Source organism: Callorhinchus milii, unplaced genomic scaffold (assembly GCF_018977255.1).
Source record: "Callorhinchus milii isolate IMCB2004 unplaced genomic scaffold, IMCB_Cmil_1.0 Scaffold2, whole genome shotgun sequence".
Classification (NCBI taxonomy): Eukaryota; Metazoa; Chordata; class Chondrichthyes; order Chimaeriformes; family Callorhinchidae; genus Callorhinchus; species Callorhinchus milii.
Window position 1 is genome coordinate 57,995,023 of NW_024704743.1, and position 20,569 is coordinate 58,015,591.

Below are 20,569 nucleotides of genomic sequence, written 5' to 3' on the forward strand. Positions count from 1 at the left end.
TTTAAGTAATTAAATGAAATCATCCCTTAACCTGCTTTGCTCCAAAAAAATGACCCTCTACCTAGCTTCTCATCATTGCAAAGCTCCTTTGGCCTAGATATTAATACAGTGAATCTCCCACTGGTTACCCTTAGCAAAATACATATTGGAAATTTAAGAAAAACGTGAAGTTTGCATGCTTCAAAAAGTTTTCCTGGTTTGGCATCCCCTAACTGTATTTGCTTCAATTTTCCAGCTGAAATTTTGTCTGTGAACCTCTCTATAATTTAACACCCCTTCCAGAACCAAAATAAACTGATTAGACAGAAGTTGCTAAACTTGGCTCAGTTGATGCACTCTCACATCTGGGTCACAGGATTCTTTGTCTAGTTGGATTCACCCACAAATACACAATCAATCCACTTTACAATATTCTGTTCGAGACATCTTGACAATGTTATAAAGTGCTATATAAAATCCTAGGATTGTATTATTATTGGCCACAAGCCCCGAGTCAAAAGAGAGGTCCCATCTGTCTGTTCTCAGGTGGACGCTAAAGATCCCATGGCATTATTCAAAAAGAGATCTTTCTTTTCTCTTTCCCAATGCCAACAATCCTCCCTTTCCTTCTGCAAAAAATAGCTACCTATAAAAATCATTCACTAAACTTGACAATAACTACTGTAAAACATTGAGGCTTGACATGTAAGATGCTACAAAAATGTGAATTATTTCTCCTAACCCTACAATTCCAATTTAACATATCAATGAACTTAGAAATCTATAAGTGTGCACTTAGTTTCCATCTTTCCCAATAAGGTGAAAACACATTTGCAGTGTGCAATCGGCAATGAGATTTCCTACTTGGCACTCAGATATTTCCCAAATGAGGGATAGAAAGAGATAAATATATAAATAATCCATGAATGTATTGAAAATGCAGAATCGAATCAAACCATTCTCTTTGAAGAATCATTACCTTCAGGCATCTTGCAGTTTCATCTTCTTGCATAAGATTTTCAATATCTTAGTCATTTTATGTCACTTTTCATGTGATAAAATGCTGCTGAATTTGGCAGAATTTAACTTGGATTCTTCTACCTACTGCAAAATACCTCCTCTCACTCCCACATGTAAGGTAGACCTCCTCCCCATCCCTCAGCTACAACAAAGAGATTAGGCGAAGAGAGTTTTTAAAAGAAATAATCATTACATATGTACAAGTGGAGTCCTGTAATTTAGTGGTTAGAGCACTCGCCTCGCAAGCGAGAAACCCCGGGTTGAATTCCCAGGCAGGACGAAACTTTGGGCAAGTTTCCTTACTCCACATACCTGTTAGTCGATTGGCAGATCGCTTTTCAGGGGGTAATAGTCCCTTCAAAAAAAAAAAATAATAATTTGGTCACACCATCTATGACTGTTTGTGGGACACTGCTGTGCATAATTGGATACCGCATCTCGCCCACAAAATGTATAGTCAATACACTTTACAGTATATTGTGTGAAGCACTTTGAGACATCTCAAAGACATGATAAGTCTCTATATCAAATGCAAGGATTATTATAATAATAATAATCCTTGCATTTGATATAGCGCTTTTCACGTCTTCTAGACGCCCGAAGCACTTCACAGAATATACTGTAAAGTGAATTGACTGTATATTTGTGGGCGAAATATACTTATTATTATTAAGTATATTAAGTACAAAACAACTTGCATTTACATAGTGCCCTTCACGCCGGATAATATTTCAGAGTGCTATACAGTGGCAGAGTGGACAATGAGCAAACAGTTCAGTAGTCTTTCTGCCAAACAATATTAAAATTTGCATTGGTCTTCCTGTATTCATAAATCCCCCAAGTGCCGTTGTGTCCCATAGCGGATGAAATCGCCAAACTATGCCTTGAACAACAGTTGCTTGCATGAAATGTGGACCATTCTCTTCTACAAGATCAATCCAAGAAAAACGATGATCCAGGAAATCGAAAATAATAGCACCCTTTTTCTTTAACTGTCAAGATATTTTCAAAATCTGTTCCTGCTCAGTTTCAAAAACACTAACCCTCTTTGATTTGTATTTTCTGAGTTTCAAAAGTCCTTCCATGCTTTAAGAACACTGATCAAAGCGGATATAGATCCCAATCTTTCACATAATGCAACAATCATGTACTTGGATGCAAGGGCATTTCACACGTCAAATAAATTACTAAACCAAATATAGATCACTGGCAACGACACATTTGGAAAATTGTATGTTTTTTTTGCAACTTATCTTCAAACGGTCACAAAACCGTGAAGGGTGGCAAAGATCATTTGTACTTAGGGTTCTAAGTTATGAAAAGAAATTAATAGCACTAAAGTTATTTTCAGTAGCTGATGATATGATCCAGGGAATAATCTATAGAGATGCAAGCAAGCCAGCTATTCAACCTGAGTAATTTTTTCTGGCCAACCGGGTGTCTGACACAGGTGGAAACCCATCACCATGCTTAAACCAAACGGAGAGCTCCATGCATTCCATCTATACATGGAAATTCCTGAGATATTTATTGGAATGGAACGAGTACTATCTCTCTGGAGGGACGCATCCTGCCTACCCAATTCCAGAGAGTATTGGGCACAGACTGGCAATAACCAAGACCTGAAATCCCAGCCCTCTATGGCTCAGGTGGCAGCACCTGAGTCGGTCAGGAGGTTGTGGACTCGAGCTCCAAATCAGAACTTTGAACTCAGTCTCGGATTACACTCCATTGCAGGGCTGGGGTCTTCCACATTGTTGGAGGTGCCATCCTTTGATGAGACACTAAATTGAGGTCCACTCTGTTTGTTCAGCTAGGTGTTAAAGGCCCCATCTATTCAAAGAGAAGGGAGTTTCTCCCACTGTCTTGGCCAACACTCCCCCAAATAAATTTGGTCAATCACTTCACAGCTGTTTGTGGAACAAAGCTGTGTGAAAATTGGCTGCTGTATTCTACAAAATAGTCATTACACTTTATAGTGCATCCTAGGAAGAGCTTTGAACTATCTTTCCAACAATAAGCGGAGCTCCTTAGAGCTGAATTGGCTCCAAGGTGACATGCCTGGCAATGGAATGTCTGAATCAAGCCAGCCATCTGTGGTGGTCTTAGGCCAGTTCCTGAGCCAGGCAGATCAGCAGTATTGCAGGGCACTGCTAATGACAGCACAGCCACAGCACAGCCTGGCTCATGGGCAAGAACTAAAAGGGCAGACCAGTGACTGGGGGCAGGGAGTCATCCCAGTCAGCTCCTGTTAACCCTGCAAATCAAAGCCCTAAAGGGTAGGGTGGTCCTAGCTGGACAAGCAGTGGGAAAGCTTCTCGGACAGCAATATCAATGGCAAGCTATGCAGTTTTAGCTGGTTAGACTCCAGCAGTACCCCAACACACACTCTGGGGTCCCCAAGCCTGGCTCTTGCCAATTTGTGCCTAATACTTTCAGGAATTAAGTAAGCAGGAAGCATCCCTCCAGGGAGAGAGAGTGCATAATCTATCTCTGGGATTTCCATGCGTTGGTGGGATGCATGGAAATTTCAGCTTGGTTTGGATACTCTTAAGCATGGGTTTCTGATGTATCAGGCACCCAGATGACCAAAAAACTGTGGGACATTGCTGTGCGCAATTGTAATGTTAAAGGTGCAATATTAAATATAAGGATTATTAAATATTATCCTCCCTTATGCTCATCATCTTCGTAAAGTGGTTGGGATGTTATCCTACATAAAAAATATGCATGTGAAGGTGGTTATTGTAAACACAAGCACATCATTTCCACATCTCAGTACAGTGCTGAGTTAAAATTTAGTTTGCAGAACACACAATGCATGTCAACCAACAACAAATTATTAAAATCCCATCTGTTGAACAAATCCACTATCTTACATGCAATCTACTTTTGATTATTTGGAGGCTCTAAAATAAATCTGCTACCTGGCAGCCTGAGATTGCTGCTGATTTCAATGGGTGATTCCAAACATTTTTGACCATTTCCAAACCAACTACTCACACTCACACACATCGTATCAGTTGGGACCGTAATATTTTATGACTTATGCAAAGTATGAGTTATGGCAAACTTGTATACGTTCTATCATATATGACTGATGTCATTATGTTTAAGTCGGGTTTTATGTGATTAACACATAACAAATATACAAGTACCAAATTGGCTGGTGACATTAAGGCAAGGTTTCTGTATCATATAAAAGCTATGGTAGCCCATTCTTTCCATGTAAAGTACTGTTGAGTATTGTACCTCATGAGCAGCAAATGTATACTGTACCAAAACCTCCCGTACATTGCAGCCACTAAGTGTACATGCGGTGATGGGTCTCCATCGTTCTCCATGTGATCAGGCAATCCCCGCCCCCTCGCTCACCACGTAATCAGGTGATACCATTTTCTCTCTCAGGTCCCACCCCAGGGAGGGAGGGCAGGGAGAGCAATGGGGTACACATGTGTGGTGTTCCATTTGATGTGTTGGAACAAACAAAACAAATAGTAGCAGTGTTACAAGTTACGCAGTGGTTAATACGGCTAGCGCAGATAAAGTTAAGTGGATTTTATAGGAAAATGAACGGGACTCAGGTGGATGTCCAATTTAAGGGATTATACGATTTAAGGGATTATACAATTCTACGGAAAGTTTTGATCCTGCAGCTGGTTAGTGCAGAAGCTAGCGGCAAGTGAGGTAGCAGTGTTACAAGTTACGCGGTGGTTAATATGACCAGTGCAGATAAAGTTAAGTGGATTTAATAGGAAAATGAATGGGACTCGGGTAGATGTCCGATTTAAGGGATTATACGATTTATACAGATAAGACTTATGCAAGTTTTACAATAACAACTACTTGGATTTACATAGCGCACTCCATGCCGGACGGTGTCTCAGAGTACTTCAGTAATGGAGGAAAGCGGTGGAGGAGGATAGCGGGATCGACTGTGACGAATGCGGCGAAGAGGTCCAGGAGGACAAGGAGGCAGAGGGAGCCCTGGTCACAGATAAAGAGGATGTCGTTTGTGACTTTCACAAGCGCAGTCTCTGTACTGTGGGCAGGGCGGAAACCGGACTGGAGAGGTTTGAAGAGGGAGTGGATTATCTCTAAAATAATGTGTAGAGAAAAAAATATTGGAAAGGTTTGATTTTATTAACAAAATAACTAGGAAATCTGGGAACATTCAATTCCAAACAATTCAAATTGGGTCTTGTTAAACTGCTAACCCAACAGTCTTTAAGTCTACCTCACTGAGCTAATTCTAGTAGGTTCAATGAAGTTACTAAATGGACATACATGAAAGTATTTTATAGTAATTGTCAAGTCAAGTGTAACAATTGTATTTTTGTAAATGAGTCAGACTTTGCACCACACCCAGTATAGGGAGAAGCTGGAAAGATTTGAGCAGTTGGTCTGACTGCAGACATGTTTTCTGACTCCCATTTTAGCATTCCAGCTGGTAAAACATTCCACACTAAAATGGGATTGTTTTACCAAAAGAGGGCAAAGTTCCAAATACAAGTCATTTCTCCATTGTAAATCAGTTGCTGATCAGAAAACTGCATCCTTCATCACCAATCATTATAAATAGAATGAATGAATATAATTCCAACAGTCTTTCAGCATCACCCATGCACATGTAATGATGAATATCACACAGCTGTACTTAAGCTGCAATCTACAGTCTATCTGAAAGATATTCAAACAATCCTAACCTTTACTTAAACAGTTACAAGGAGCAATACAGCCCAACTAAAGTGTGCCAGTGTTTCTACTGCACACAAGCCCACATCCAACCTATGCCCCCTCAACTATACCCTTGTATTTCCTTCTCCCTCACATAAATTGCAATTAAAATTAATTAAATTAAATTCCCTTTAATTGAATTAAAGAAATTCAAAGGATACATTAATAGATATATTCACACACACACAACACAACAACAAATTACATGTGTATAGTACCTTTCATGTTGGGGGGACATTCCAAGGCACTGGACAGTCAGGGATTTGGCCCTGAGCAGGTGGCTGGGAATAGGAGGCACAGTCGAAGAGGAGGGGCTTGAGACATGCCTGGAAGGGGCAAGGGAGGGAGCAAGGCGAAGGGACTGTTGGATGGATTTCCAAAGCATGGCGGCAGAGAGGCTGAAGGCGTGACCACCGATGTTGGGGCAGGCCGGGCCAGAGACATGGAGCAGGCCTGCTGAGCAGAGGGGGCGGACAGGTTGATATGGGGTTAGTAGGTTGGAGAGGACAAAGGCCGTAGAGGACTTTGAAAGCAAGAACAAGGATTTTGAATTCAATCCTCTGAGGGATGGGGAGCCATTGGAGCCGGGGGAGGATGGGGACAATCGGGTCATGGAGCCTGGTGCGGGAGAAGACATGAGCTGCAGAGTTATGGATGATCTGCAGCTTGTGGAGGGAAGAGTTAGGAATACCTAACAGGGAGTTAGCATTGTCAAGCCTCGATGTAATGAACGCGTGAACGAGGATTTTGGCGGCCTGAGAAGTGAGGCAGTGGTGGAACCGCACAATGTTGCGGAGATGGAGAAGGCAGAACGAGTCATGGCACAGATGTGGGGTAGAAAGAACAGTTGAGGGTCAAACAAAATGCCAAGATTCCAGACTGGCTCAGTGAGGTGGAGTGTGCAACCATGGATGGCGATGCTGAGGTGCGAAGGCACTGACAGGAACCAATCAGGAGGGCATCGGTCTTGTTTAGATTCAACGAGAGAAAGTTAGCTCTCATCCTGGACTTAATTTCTGGGAGACATTCCTTCAGGACAGCAGTAGAAATGGGAGTCGAGGGTGGAGCCAGAGAGATGGGTATCATCCACATACATGTGGAAGTTGAACCCATGTCTGTAGATGATGTCACCAAGAGGGAATATGTAGATACTGAAGAGGAGGGACCAAGGACAGAGCCTGAGGAACAACACACGTGACGGTACAGGGACTGGTGGAGAAGCCGTTCGTGGAGACAAAGTAGAGATGGTGCAAAAAGTAAGATTGAAACCAGTCAAGGACAGGACAGTGAAGGTTGAGCTGAGAGAGGCACCGGAGGAGGATAGAATGGTCGACAGTGGGGAAGGCAGCAGAGAGGTCAAGGAAGACAAGGAGATAGAGGGAACTTTGACCAAAAGTGTGCTGTGGAGAGGAAGGAGCAGAGCTGGGAAGCAATGATTTCTTCCAGGACCTTGGAAAGGAAAGGGAGGTTGGAGATAGGGCAGAAGCTGGAGAGCAGGAATGGTCCAGGGAAGGGTTTTTTGAGGATAGGGTGAAGACAGCTGTTTTTAAGGGGGTGGGAATGGTGCCAACAGACAAGGAGAGGTTGATGATGTCACACACGTTTATTAAACACATGGATTTCTGTCTTGTATTTTATCGCATCTTATCAGAACGGGAACAACTGATCCATCACTGACAATGCAGTATACAGAACTCCAGGAAGTTCTTAAATTGACATCAGCCTGGTGTGAAGCGATAAACAACCTATACCTTCATATGCCTATCAGCCAATCCTTGTATGAGGTCATGCCTCTGTACCTTGTCTATTATAGACTATAAAATGGGAGATTTATTACCTGCATAAACATACAAATATTCTGGCACTACTGAAGGAAACAATCAGTCACAGCTCAATGACCAATGTTAGGTAGCAGTTTAAATCACAGAACTCATAACTCACATAACAGCATTCTAGCATGAAAACGCTCAGACATCTGTGCTGGTCGCACGATACTGTACTGTACAGCAAGTGGAAGGAATCAGAGTCGGGATGGCAATCATGACCAGAAACTGAAAGTAATATTTTACTTCATATGATGTACCAGTATGCAGAAAAAACTACCAATTGTATACATCTGGCAGATAAATAGCTGTGGAATGAACAGAAGATAAGTACCATAAGTACAAACAGGAATGAAGATGACTTTTAGTTTTCACCTTGATTTACAGTATACTGTACTTTGAAGCAGCATGTGTAAACTTTGTAAGGAAGAAAAAACAAATAGTCTCACTGGGACTTTTGGAATGACAACTAATCACCAGAAAATAGTTGCAAGAGGCAAATATATCAATCACAGAGAACTCTCACAAAAATAAACTGCAAATCAGACAGTTTGGCTGCCAGATGTCCAACACACAATTTCCTACAGCAGCATACAGGACATAAAAGTACTATTTGACTCCCGGAAAGCAATCCACAAATTGATTAACAAGGTACGTACTTGATGCTCGGTAAACAGGTGGATGGAAACTTGCCTAAGGTTTAGCCCCGCTCTCCATTGTGAGAACTGCCATGTCAGAAAGTTCAAGAGGAAATTGTATAGCTAATAAACAACGTATGAGAGAAAAGAGAGCATTTTATTTTGGGCCTGACCAGATGGACAGGAATGGTATTTTCAGATTGTGTGCATTCTAATGCTATGAACAACAAATCAAACTTGTCTGTTCAACATTTAATCCAGGTTTCTTCTATTGACAGAATAAAGTTGTATTATTTCTAGTTGCAAACTGTTAAAATCATTCTTACCTTCATGTACAGTTACTCCACAATTGTCACATTGTACTATTTCATCTGCATCTTCACTATTTTCTCCCAGACACACACAGCATATCTGTACAAAGTCCATCTTCTGAGAACTAAAGTTCTGGTCTGTTAAAACTGAGTCCTAAAAGTATTTTAAAAAAATGAAAATAGAAAGATTCATCAGAAACTTTTTCAAACACAAAGTAAAATACCTGACTTGAAACATCGAGTTAGAAATCATTTTATTATACACAAATATCAAATATCACAAATGCAACACAACAAAGTACGTTTGAAGGATATTACATTTCCAAATCTTTCATCTCCTAAGTTAAATCGGTTGGTTATATCGATCAAAATTGTTAATATGAAACAAACATTCTCTGATCCTAGAACAAATGATTAAACTATGTAACAAATATAGCAAATCTCTTAAATTACATTCAATATCACCAATGTGAGGGATTATGGTATTGTAAAAGGTTAATAAGAGGCACTACTATGTAGCTGAACGGCCTGTATATGTGCAATCAACAACAACAACTTGCATCTATATAGCACCCTCCACGCCGGGCGGCGTCTCACAGGCTTAACATTGGTGGAGCCCGACGCCAAGCCATGGGGAGGGAGAAGGTGACCATAGGCGTGGTCGAAGAGGAAAGTCTTCAGGCGCAACCTGAAAATGGGGAAAGAGGGGGGCAAGGAAAAGGAATTGAGGGAAGGAGTTTCATAGCTTCGGGGCGTAGTGGCTGAAGGCACAGCCGCCTATTGGTGAGCAGAGGATTCGAGGGACAAGGAGGAGGCTGGAGCCAGTAGAACAGAGGCAGCGGGTACTGCTGTGGGGAGAGAGGCTAGAGAGATAGGGGGTTACCAAGGTGTGGAGTGATTTAAACACTAGAATGAGGATCTTGAAGTCGATCTACTCTGTGACAGGGATCCAGTGAAGTTTGGCAAGGACTGGGGTAATCGAGGCACAGTTTAGTCCAGGTGAGAATACGGACGTCAGGAGTTTTGGATGAGTTGAATTTTGTGAATAGTGGAGGAGGGGAGACTGGCAAGTAGGGCGTTTGGGTAGTCCGGCCAAGGGGATGACGAAGGCGTGGACAAGGGTTTCAGCAACTTGTAGAATGAGGTATTTTCGGAGATGGGCAATGTGGCTGAGGAAAGCTGTCCTAGTCAGCAACCGGATGTGGGGGAGGAAAGATAATTGGGGATCAAATTCGATTCCTAAGCTGCGCATGGGTTCACGGGTTGCACAAAGGATAGATCGGGTAAGGTCTGAACCGCAAGACAGAAGGCATCGACAGAAGCCAAAGAGTATGGTTTCCATCTTGTTTAACTGCATGAAATTTCTGTCGGCTTGTCTGGCCTCATCCAGGCCAGACAAGCCGACAGAACATCAGAAGACTGGGTCGTAGCTGGAGAAGTAGAGCTGAGTGTCATCCACATACGTGTGGAAGTTAACCCCTTGCCTGCGAATGACAATCATCATGCAGACAACAGTAAATGGCAGATATACGCACACATGGTCAGCAGTTTAGAGCACAGAAGCCATTTGGTCCATTGTGTCTGTGCTGACTCATTACTATTCAAGAAGTACAAATGCATAGTCAGTGCATTTCACAGTAATTCCTGTAAAGCGCTTTGAGACATCCTTCCAACATGATAAGGGGCTATACCAAATGCAAAGATTATTATTATGTACCATTTACCTGCCTTTTCCCCATATATATTCATTTTAGATATCCATCTAAAAATTCATACGGATCTTATCCAGCAACGCACTGCATGTCCTAACAACTTTCAATGTCGAATATAAGAATTATGTTAAAAAAATCCTCCAATCTTCCCCTTTGCTGATTCTCTTAATTATTTTACACGGTAACCAGTGACTCTTTGATTTTATATTCTATAGCCCTGTTAGAAAACCTAGGATCGCCTGCACATAATCAGAGCTTTGATATCTGTCTTTTCTAATCAAATATAAGTTTTTTTAAAAATGAGCTAATTCAAACAATTCTCAGTAAGCCTGAAGATTTGTGGGGAAAAAAGTACCTTTCAAGTTTCATGAACTTTAGATAGCCAAAATACATCCGAGTACACACAACACTATCAGTACTGAGAATTTACCATCTTCAAAAAATTCTGGTTTTGACTCAACTAAAACTTAATTATGGAATCAACAAGACTTCAGCTTTCCTAGCCAAAAATGTTTTGTGTTATCAGTGGTAGCACTGTCGCCTGAGTCAGAGGTTGTGGGTTCATGCCCCATATCAGGATTTGAAATCACATGTTCTAACCTGACACACTAATGCAGCGCAGGGGGTGCGTTGCATTGTCGGATGCAACGTCCTGAGATGAGGTACGGATCAGCCATGATCTTATAGAATGGTGGAACAGGCTCGAGGGGCGGAATGACCCATTCCTGTTTCTATGTGTCTGTGCAACGTTAAACTTAGGTCACACCTGCCTGTTCAGGTGGACGTTAAAGATCACATGGCACTATTCAAAAAGAGATGCGAGTTTCTTGAAGTGTCCTTGGGGTTAACTTCCACATGTATGCGGATAACACCCAACTCTATCTCTCTGCCTCCATCCTCGATTCCAGGACAACTGCTGTCCTGATAGAATGTCTGTCAGACATCCTCATCCTCACCTTCAAGTCGCTCCTCCGCCTTGCCCCTCCTTACCTCTGCAGCCCTCTGAACCTATATCAACCTGCCCGCTCCCTCCGCTCAGAAGGCTCCGGCCTGCTCCACATCTCCCGCCCAGTCCGCCAACCATCGGCAGTCGGGCCTTCAACCTCTCTGCCCCCACCCACTGGAACTCCATCGCACATTCCCTTCGCCTCGCTATCTCCCTCACTTCCTTCAAGGCACGTCTCAAGACCCACCTCTTCGATCTCATCTCTGGCCACCCACCTACACTCACTGCCCTCCACCCTCCCTGATCGGGACCAAATCCCTGAATGTCCAGAGCCTTGGAACGTCCTCCCGACGCGAAAGGCACAACACAAATGTAATTTTGTATTGTATTTTGTATTGTATTGCAAACTGGCTGTCATGCTTCACCCACAAAGTATACAGTCAAATCCTCTTCACAGTATATCCTGTGAAGCGCTTTCAGATTCTTGACAACATGATAAGACAGTATATCAAATGCAATGAGTATTATCATTGAGTTTATTTCTGAAAGTAACCTTATTTCATTTACGATTGGAAAACAAGCTGTTAGCTCATAATACTTTCATCTCTCAAAAGAGGTTGGGAGCCAAATCACAGGTCTTTAAGGAGTTAAGCATCAAATATGTCACACTATTTCTTAGGCATCATCTTTTTATACTTCTTCCTAATTAACTAAGCAGTAGTAAATGATGCCGATAACCTGTTCACGCTTTGCTCTTGTGGCTTTCGGCAAATAAAATTGGTCACTCCATGTTTTTTTGTGGGACGCTGATGTGATGCATATTGGCTGCTGCGCTCTCCCAAAAAACGCACACCACTTTACAATATATTCTGTGAAGCGTTTAGGGATGTCCTCCTGATACGAAAGGCGCTATGTCTAATACAACATCTATTATTGTGATTATTTAATTATAACTGCATCATCTTCATGCATCACTTAATTTTCTATAATAAACAAAAACATGAAGGTAGCCTCATTATAGTAGAGAGTGAACAGTCAAACTGATTTTTTTTGCTCAGCCAGATGTCTGACACATGAAGAAACCCATCACCATCCTTAAAAAGTATCCAAACTGAACTGAGATCCATGCATCCCATCTACACATGGAAATTCCAGAAATAGATTGTTGGAATGGAATGCACTCTCACTCTCTGGAGCGACGCATCCCGCTTACCTAATTCTGGAAATATTAGCTGCAGGTTGGCAAGAGCCAAGGCTTGGGGACCCCAGTGTGTGTGTTGGGGTACTGCTGGAGTCTAACCAGCTAAAAACGCACAGCTTGCCATTGATATTAATGTCCGGCAAGCTTTGCTGCTGCTTGACCACCCTCCCTGGTAGGGAGTTAGGACTTGCAAAGTTAACAGGAGCTGAGTGGGATGAGTCCCTGCCCTGAGTTCCCCACGTAGCCCTCCCCCAGGAGGATCATCACTAGTTGGTCGTTCAACATCCGACAAGCACAGGTTTGAGCCCCCACTAGGTGGATGGTAGGTACAAGGAACTCGCTGCAAGCTTCCCGTGGGCAACGCATCTTAGCATGCAATGGGTGAGAGCAATGCCACCGTCTTCCTGTCCGCAGCTCGGGCACATAGTATTTAACTTACAAATTGAAAGTAGATTTAATTTTCACTGCAGTAAAACTTTAAGATCAAACAAAATCCTTCTCATTGCCTGCACCTACTGATTGTATAAACAAAATGCACAATGCAAAACATTGAAACCTCTTCAAAATTTAACTTAATCATGGCAGATATGGATAGGCTGCATTTAATGCATATTTTGTATCTTCCATTTCTTAATAAACTAGCACAATTGCCAAGTGTGTAAAAAAACAATAATTTACAATGAATTCACTTTTGTTCAGACTTTCGTTTCAAACTTTCTAATCACAAGTTTCTTCTATCATAACCTAGAACAGCTACTGTTCTGCAGACTGAATGTTCTTTCTAGTTGACAATGGATCTATAAATATGGTAGAATATATTTGTGCATATATTTGCAGTACCTCATATTTCTTGTTCTGTGTCAGAATAAAACCATCAGTTGTTCCTTCAGTCTCCGCAACGTTTCTACTGGAAAGTCTATTTTTTCTTCGGATTCTCTTATCTTCTTCACTAGCACTGCTGCAGTTCTCTTCGTCATCATCACCACCCCCATTCTCACTGTCACTGGCATCATCATCATCATCCTCTTCACCACCTCCTTCATCATCTCCATTGTCTTTATTGACACCTTTTCCTTTCTTCTTTCCACTAGGTTGCCAATCATTATCATCTTCACTATCATAATCATCAAACCCATTTAGTTCTTCTACTGATATCATATCTAACATTGATCTTTTTTTACGCAGATTCCATTTCTTCTGTCCATCGTTTGACTCATCAGCCCCAGCTTCATCTCCAGTTTCCTTAGTTGCCTTGACAGTTTCACTTTGTTCGCTGATGTCAGCTTCTTCTGACGGTTCCTCTGTGCACTCCTCTTCAACTTTTGTGTCAGTTTTGCATTTGTTATCTTCTTCAGATTCTTCTTCACTGTGATTGTGCCCTTGCTCACTCTCCGAACCATCTTCACTATCTTTGCCTCCACTCTCTCCACTTCCATCAGAATCTGTTATGAAACAGTCAAATTTTCTGAAGTCAATTTGATTGTCAAAATAGCAGCATTATAGTACACAGCTACATAAAAACGTGAGCGTTTATTTGAAATTATATTTTGTGAGTACATTTGGATAGTTGAATTGAAGGTATAACTGACTCAGTGTTAATTTTGCAGTTTCCACTATTAGGAATTTTGATTGAAGCTTTTTGGAGAGTTATCATTGAAGCAGCTAAGATTTATTGAAGAGATGGGGGTGTGTGTGACTGATGCGAACATTGAACAATGCAAATTATCACATTTCACAGGGTAGAATGAGGTTTTTCATATATCATTTTCATATCAAGGTAAATTTTTAATTATTACTATTCTACCAGAGTAATTGAACAACAACAACTTGCATTTATATAGCACCCTTTACTCAGGGTAGGGTCTTGGAGAATTCCACTTATACTCAGTAAACAAAACACACTAGTAATAAAATATGTTGTCACTGTATTACAAATATCTACAGTATAGCCTCCAGAATATTTCTATTGAAATGGATCTAGGATCACTTAACTTAAACCTTAAGGACCTGAAATAATTCAGATGTGCAACTTTAATGAATCTTTTAAAGGTTTAAATTAAATTCTGCAACACGCATAATGCAGCAACCTGTAATACCTCACTTCATGTCAGCCATTATAATGCATTCAAATGCAATCATGTGGATTTAAGAAATAGTGTATTGTAGGCGTGTGAAAACATGCTTGCTCAGGGTGTTGTTGAAGTGTCTTTTGCACAACTCTGGGCCCTCTAGAGAACACAGATGTGCTCCAGGACTATGACACATGCCTGTCTATTCCCCAACTAGTACGGATGAGATTATAGGTCTTGCAAGGTATAATAATTCTTGCATTTGATTTAGCGCTTTATCACGTCTTCTGGACATCTCAAAGCACTTCACAGAATATAACAAAAAATTACATTTGTAGAGCGCCTTTCACATCGGGAGAACGTCGCAAGGCACTGAATAGTGAGGGATCAGGACCCGAGCTTGGGGAGCAGGATTGGGATGAGGGAGGGCAGATGGGGTAGGAGGCCGGCTGAAGGCAGTCAAAAAGGAGGGTCTTGAGTCATGCCTTGAATATTTAACATTGTTCTTTGCTAAGTATCCTGCCCTTTGGCTTGGTTCACATATGAAGACGTGAAGCACTTGAGGGCAATAATAGGGTGGAACCATATCCAAACACAAGTCGCCACTTTGAGTAGTGTTGAGAGGAACACTGGAGAGGTAAAATTAACACCAATTAAAAGTACTTTTGAAGAAGTGAGAGTTGTTTCAATAAGAACTTGGTTTAAAAAAAACAGTAAAGATCAAATTAATTGTTCTCTATCAAACAAAAAATTGCCTGAGACAATACAGAATAAACCCACATATAAAACACTTACCTGAAGCATCTCCTACTTTAAAATCACTATCATCTGAGCTGTCATAATCCAAAGCTTCCAGGAGAGATGTCGCCAATGGTTTGACTTGTCGTTTCTTCGGACCACGCTCAACTATTGAAAGTCAGAATTAAATTTACTCAAAAAAGACCAATATAAATACTCATATTTCTGCAGAAAACAAGGTAAACCAAGGCAACTCTTGATTTATATCTATGTTAAAAATGAAACTTTAAAGAATTCTGTATTGTTCTCTTTGGAAAAGAAATTTTAAGAATTTGAAGCCTTCAAAATTAAATGAAATATTGTCCAAACTGATGTTAGAAAATGATTCATTTTTCCAAATAGTTTAAATACTAGGGAGCAACAAGTTCAAAGGTAGTAAACTGAGATTATGGAGAGAACGTATGACGGAACAATTTTTTTTACGTAGAGAAAGAGTTGTGCCATACGTTACCAGTGAAGGACACAGAATTGAATAGCTTGAAATTGATTAGGTTGAAAAGCAACCAAACATAAGGAATAAAGAATATAACAAGGCAGAGCATTGCAGTTGAGAGAACTGAAGAAGACAGTAGTGTAAAACTTCATGGCTGTTTCTGTTCCTTAAAATGTTAATTTCTTACAGATTAGACTCCACCGGTGTTAAATGGGATTCATAAAAGAGACCAGAACTTCAAAAAAACTGACACATGCATCACCACGCTTAAGACTATCCAAAATAAACAGAGCGTCATGCATCTGTTGAATACATAGAAATTCCCAAAATATTTATTGGAATGGAATTTGCAGTCTCCCTGGAGGGATACATCATGCTTAGCAAGTTCAGGAGAATATTAGGTGCAGGTTGGCAAGAGCCAAGGCTTGGGGAACCCAGAGCGTGCGTTCCAGTACTGCTGCAGTCTAAACATAGCTTGCCATTGAAAGCACTGTCTGGCAAGTTTTTCTGCTGCTTGTCCAGCTGGGACCACCCTACCATTAGGGCTTTGGCTTGTAGAGTTAACAGAGCTGAGTGGGGTGATTCCCTGACCCCATAAATTGGTCTGCTCTTCCAAATCCTGCTGGAGAGCCCGGCTGCGAGAGCTACCATCAGCTGTGCCCTGGAGTACTTCGCACCCTCCTTCCTGGCTTAGGAACTGCGTTGCCGAGACCGACACAGAGGTTGGCTCTATTCTGACATTCCGTGGCCAAATATATCACCTTGGAGATAGTTCAGCTCGATCACAAAACACGTGTCATAAGATCACAAAACACTGATAAAAATCAAACCACAGGTACTCCTAAGTGCCTCCATCTTTGATATCTCGCTGCCAATTGGCTGCCTTCAGCAATTTCCTCCGCCAGTGAAAACTGACATAGAAATTACATTGAACTGTAACTGAACAAACCATTGTAATGGGTTAACAGACCCATCTACATCAGAATTGCGATACAAGTCTGCCTTAGCCTCAGGGTGAGTGCACAATTAAGATTCACCGACAAACTAAAATATGCTGAATTTATTTTGTTTTTGGAAGAATGTGAATCACGCCAACATATGGGGCACAACTCAGCAATCATGTGCTTGTCTTAGCTGAACAAATCATTTTATTTTAGCCCTCACTGGTGATGGAGACAACCAGCATGGATGGCAAGTAAACAAAAGGGTCATCTCTTGTTTAGATAAAATACTTAAAGGAGTAAAGGTTTGCCACCATTAGCTCACATGTTAACTGGTTATTTGATTTTTAAGTAAATGGTGGATTTTTCGCTATGAGAAGGAAATAGACCTGATGTTCCATTTCAGTAGGTTAACAATTCACAAATGTTTAACAACCTTTGGCCAAATCCCATGAAACTAACAGTAATGAAAACCTGGTGTGTGAAACTGAATACAACAATGCCTACAGAATACTGAATACCATTACACAACCTGAGCGTGAACTTTGAGCTCCTGGTTTAGAGAAAGGTCAGTGCAGTTTCTGGGTGCTGCACCGCCCGAGATGCCATCCTCCGGACGAGTCGCCGAATCCAGATCCCGTCTGCCTGTTGAGATTAAAAAAAGGTGCTCGAAAAGAGAACGGCGTTTTTGTTTTGGTCAGCCGGCTGGGTGTCTGACACACACACAAACCCGTCGCCATACTTAAGCGTATCCAAACCAAACTGAGATTTCCATGCATCCCACCTAGACATGGAAATCCCAGAGAGAGATTGTTGGAGTGGAATGCGCCACTCTCTCCCTGCGGGGACACATCCTGCTTACGTATTTCTGGAGAATATTAAGCATAGATTGTCAAGAGCCAAGGCTTGGGAATCCCAGAGTGCGATGGGGTACTGCTGGAGTCGAGGCTGGACCCGTTATCCTTTTTGACTCGTTCAGCTTTCTCCCACCTCACAATATTGCCAGCCTCCAACACTACCTCAATCTACCGAGACCCTTATCCAGGCCTTTATCACGTTCAGGCTTAACTATGAGCACTCTCTGCTCGCTGGACTTCCCAACTCTTCCCTTTACAAGCTACAAACCATTCAGAGCTTTGCAGCTCGTGTCCTCTCCCGCACTAGGATCCGTGAGCTGATCACTCCCATCCTTGCCTTGCTCCACTGGCTCCCCATCCCCCAATGAATCAAGTTCAACATCCTCATCTTCACTTTTAAATCCCTCCAACCTCTGTGACCTTCTAAAACTTTGTCAACCTGCCGACTCCCGCCACTCAACTGGCAACGGTCTGCTTCACATTGCTCCGCCAGCCTCACCATTGGCATACAGGCTTTCAACCTAACTGCCCCGACTCTCTGGAACTCGATCCTCCGTGGTTTATAAAAACAGTTCCATACCCGAACCATTTCTACCATTTTATTTCAGTTATATGTTTGAGAGTTGTTTTGTGTTTTGGAATACCATGTGCCTGAATGTTGGAATACATTTTCTCTTTGAAATCACACTGATATCAAGAAATCCAGGTCAAATAATAAAAATAATCCTTGCATTTGATATAGCACCTTATGTTTTGCCCTGTCCGGGAATCGAACCCAAGTCCTCTCGCATGCGAGCCGAGTGCTCTAACCACTAAGCTACAGGACTCCACATATAAAAATATAAAATAGAATCAGAATTTAAGAATTTTTCACAATTCTGCATAATCTTACATTTAAGGATAGGACAGCCTCACTGGCAAAGACAAGGTAGAATCTTGGATCTCAAGTGTAGAATCTAAATTTCCCCCTAACAGTACTATTGGTGAATTGTAATTTGTTGTGCTCATGGATGAAAACAGCAAATGAGGAATTCATGAATAGATGGAAGCCAATTGAAGCAGGGAAGACAATTTGCCTCTATGTCTGAAACTTCTCAGACATGGAAATATAGAGTTATGCTTAGGTTAAGTGTTGAAACCTTTGGCCTTCAGACGAGTTAGCTATGCTCAGAGTAGGCAGTACATTATGTCTTCAAGTACTGCAGCTTTATTATAACAATTTGCTTGCATTTGATACAGTGCCTTTAAAATTGGGAGAATGTCTCCTAGCACATCACAAGATATACTGTAAAGCATAGTAACTGTATATTTTGTTGCAGTCAATTTGCTTACAGCAATGCCTAACAGAGTTAATCGCTCAAATCATAACTGGCTTGGGAAAACATTGTTTTTGCTGGTTACTAATTTAGGATTCTGTATTGGTTGTTCTGTCCTTCTATTGAATTGATTTGCTTTATTAGTTAAGATACAATGTTTACAACAGAACCATCCACATCAGCAATAATATTCTAATTCAAAATACTAACCTTCTAACATGGTGAAATTAATAAACAACTCTCCACTGAACCATCCTATCATTCACCGTGTTCAGAGTGTCTATTTCATGAACACAATGATTAAAATATTTAGCATTTGCAATGACATGCAACTGAAATAGTTTGACTATAATACATCTTTTCAAGTGCTGAAGATGAGATTTTGTTTTGGTCGATACCGTGGACCACTCCATCCTCCTCCACTGCCTCTCCTCTCACCTCAACCTTCAAGATTGTGTCCTTGAATGGTTCAGGTCTTATCTCTCACACCGCCTCCAATTTGTCTTCACCAACAGTTTCTCTTCCAGCCCCTACACAGTCTTGTGTGGTGTTCCTGAGAGCTCTGTCCTCGGTCCCCTCCACTTCAACCGCTATGCTCCCTCTTGGTGACGTCATCCGCAGACATGAAGTCAACTTCCACAAGTATGTGGATCACACCCAACTCTATCTCTCTGCCTCCACCCTTGATTCCAGGACAACTGATGTCCTGACAGACTATCTGTCTGACATCAAGTCCTGGGTTATAGCCAACTTTCTACAGCTGAATGTCAGCAAGACCGAGGCCCTCCTGATTGGCTCCCGTCAGCGTCTCCACACCTCAGACATTGGCAGCATCAGCATCCACAGTTGCCCACTCCACCTCACCAAGCCAGTTAGGAACTTGGGCATCATGTTGGGCACCAAGTAGAGTCCTGTAGCTCAGTGGTTAGAGCACTCGCTTTGCAAGCGAGAGACCTGAGTTCAATTCCAGGCAGGGCGAAACCTTGGGCAAGTTTCCTTACTCCACACAGAGCCTAATAATAATCCCTCCAAAACCAAAAACAATAATAAATTGGTCATTTTCAATCTACGACTGTTTGTGGGACATTGCTGTGCGCAATTGGCTGCCGCGTTCGCCCACAAATATGCAATCAATTCACTTTACAGTGTGTTCTGTGAAGCGCTTTGGGACGTCCTCCCAAAGTGAAAAGCGCTATATCAAATACAAGGATTATTATTATGTTCGACCCTCAACTGTCCTTTCTTACTCATATCCGTGTCATGACCCGCTCTGCCTTCCCCTACAACATTGCCCGATTCCGCCTCACCCCTTAGGCCGTCAAAACCCTCGGACATGCATTCGTCACCTCAAGGCTCAAATACGGAAACACCCTCCTTGTCGGCCTCCCCAACTCTTCCCTCCACAAGCTGCAGATCATCCAGAATTCTGCAACTCGTGTCCTCTCCCGCACCAGGTTCCATAACCCCATCACCCCCACCCTCACCCGGCTCCTTGAAGGCACGACTCAAGACTCTCCTTTTTGACCATGGGGAGAGAGGGGGCAAGGGGTAGGTATTGAGGGAGAGTGTTCCACAGCTTTGGGGTATAGTGATTGAAAGCGCGACCTCCAATGGTACAAGGATGTGAGGGACAAGTAGGAGGCTGGTGCTAGTCGAACGGAGGTGTCAGATGGTGGATTGGGGAGTGAGGTGGTTAGAGAGGTAGGTAGGGAAGTGCTAGGTAGTGAATGGATTAGAACATGAGTGTGAGTATCTTGAAATTGATCCATTCGGTGCTAGGGAGCCAGT

At 42.0% G+C, this 20,569-nt stretch overlaps 1 protein-coding gene across 3 annotated transcripts in view; it reads right to left on the reverse strand.

Annotated features, from left to right (window-relative positions):
* The window catches only part of phf14 (PHD finger protein 14), a gene marked incomplete at its 5' end in the record, with an annotated part of 136,229 nt that extends 120,887 nt beyond the window's left edge, over window positions 1–15,342 (reverse strand). For all 3 annotated transcript variants that reach the window (XM_007899722.2, XM_042346928.1, XM_042346927.1), the window contains 3 exon segments: window positions 8,524–8,662; window positions 13,208–13,809; window positions 15,232–15,342. In XM_007899722.2, coding sequence (XP_007897913.2) covers window positions 8,524–8,662; window positions 13,208–13,809; window positions 15,232–15,342 — 852 coding nt within the window.
* Between the last annotated feature and the right edge of the window lie 5,227 nt (window positions 15,343–20,569).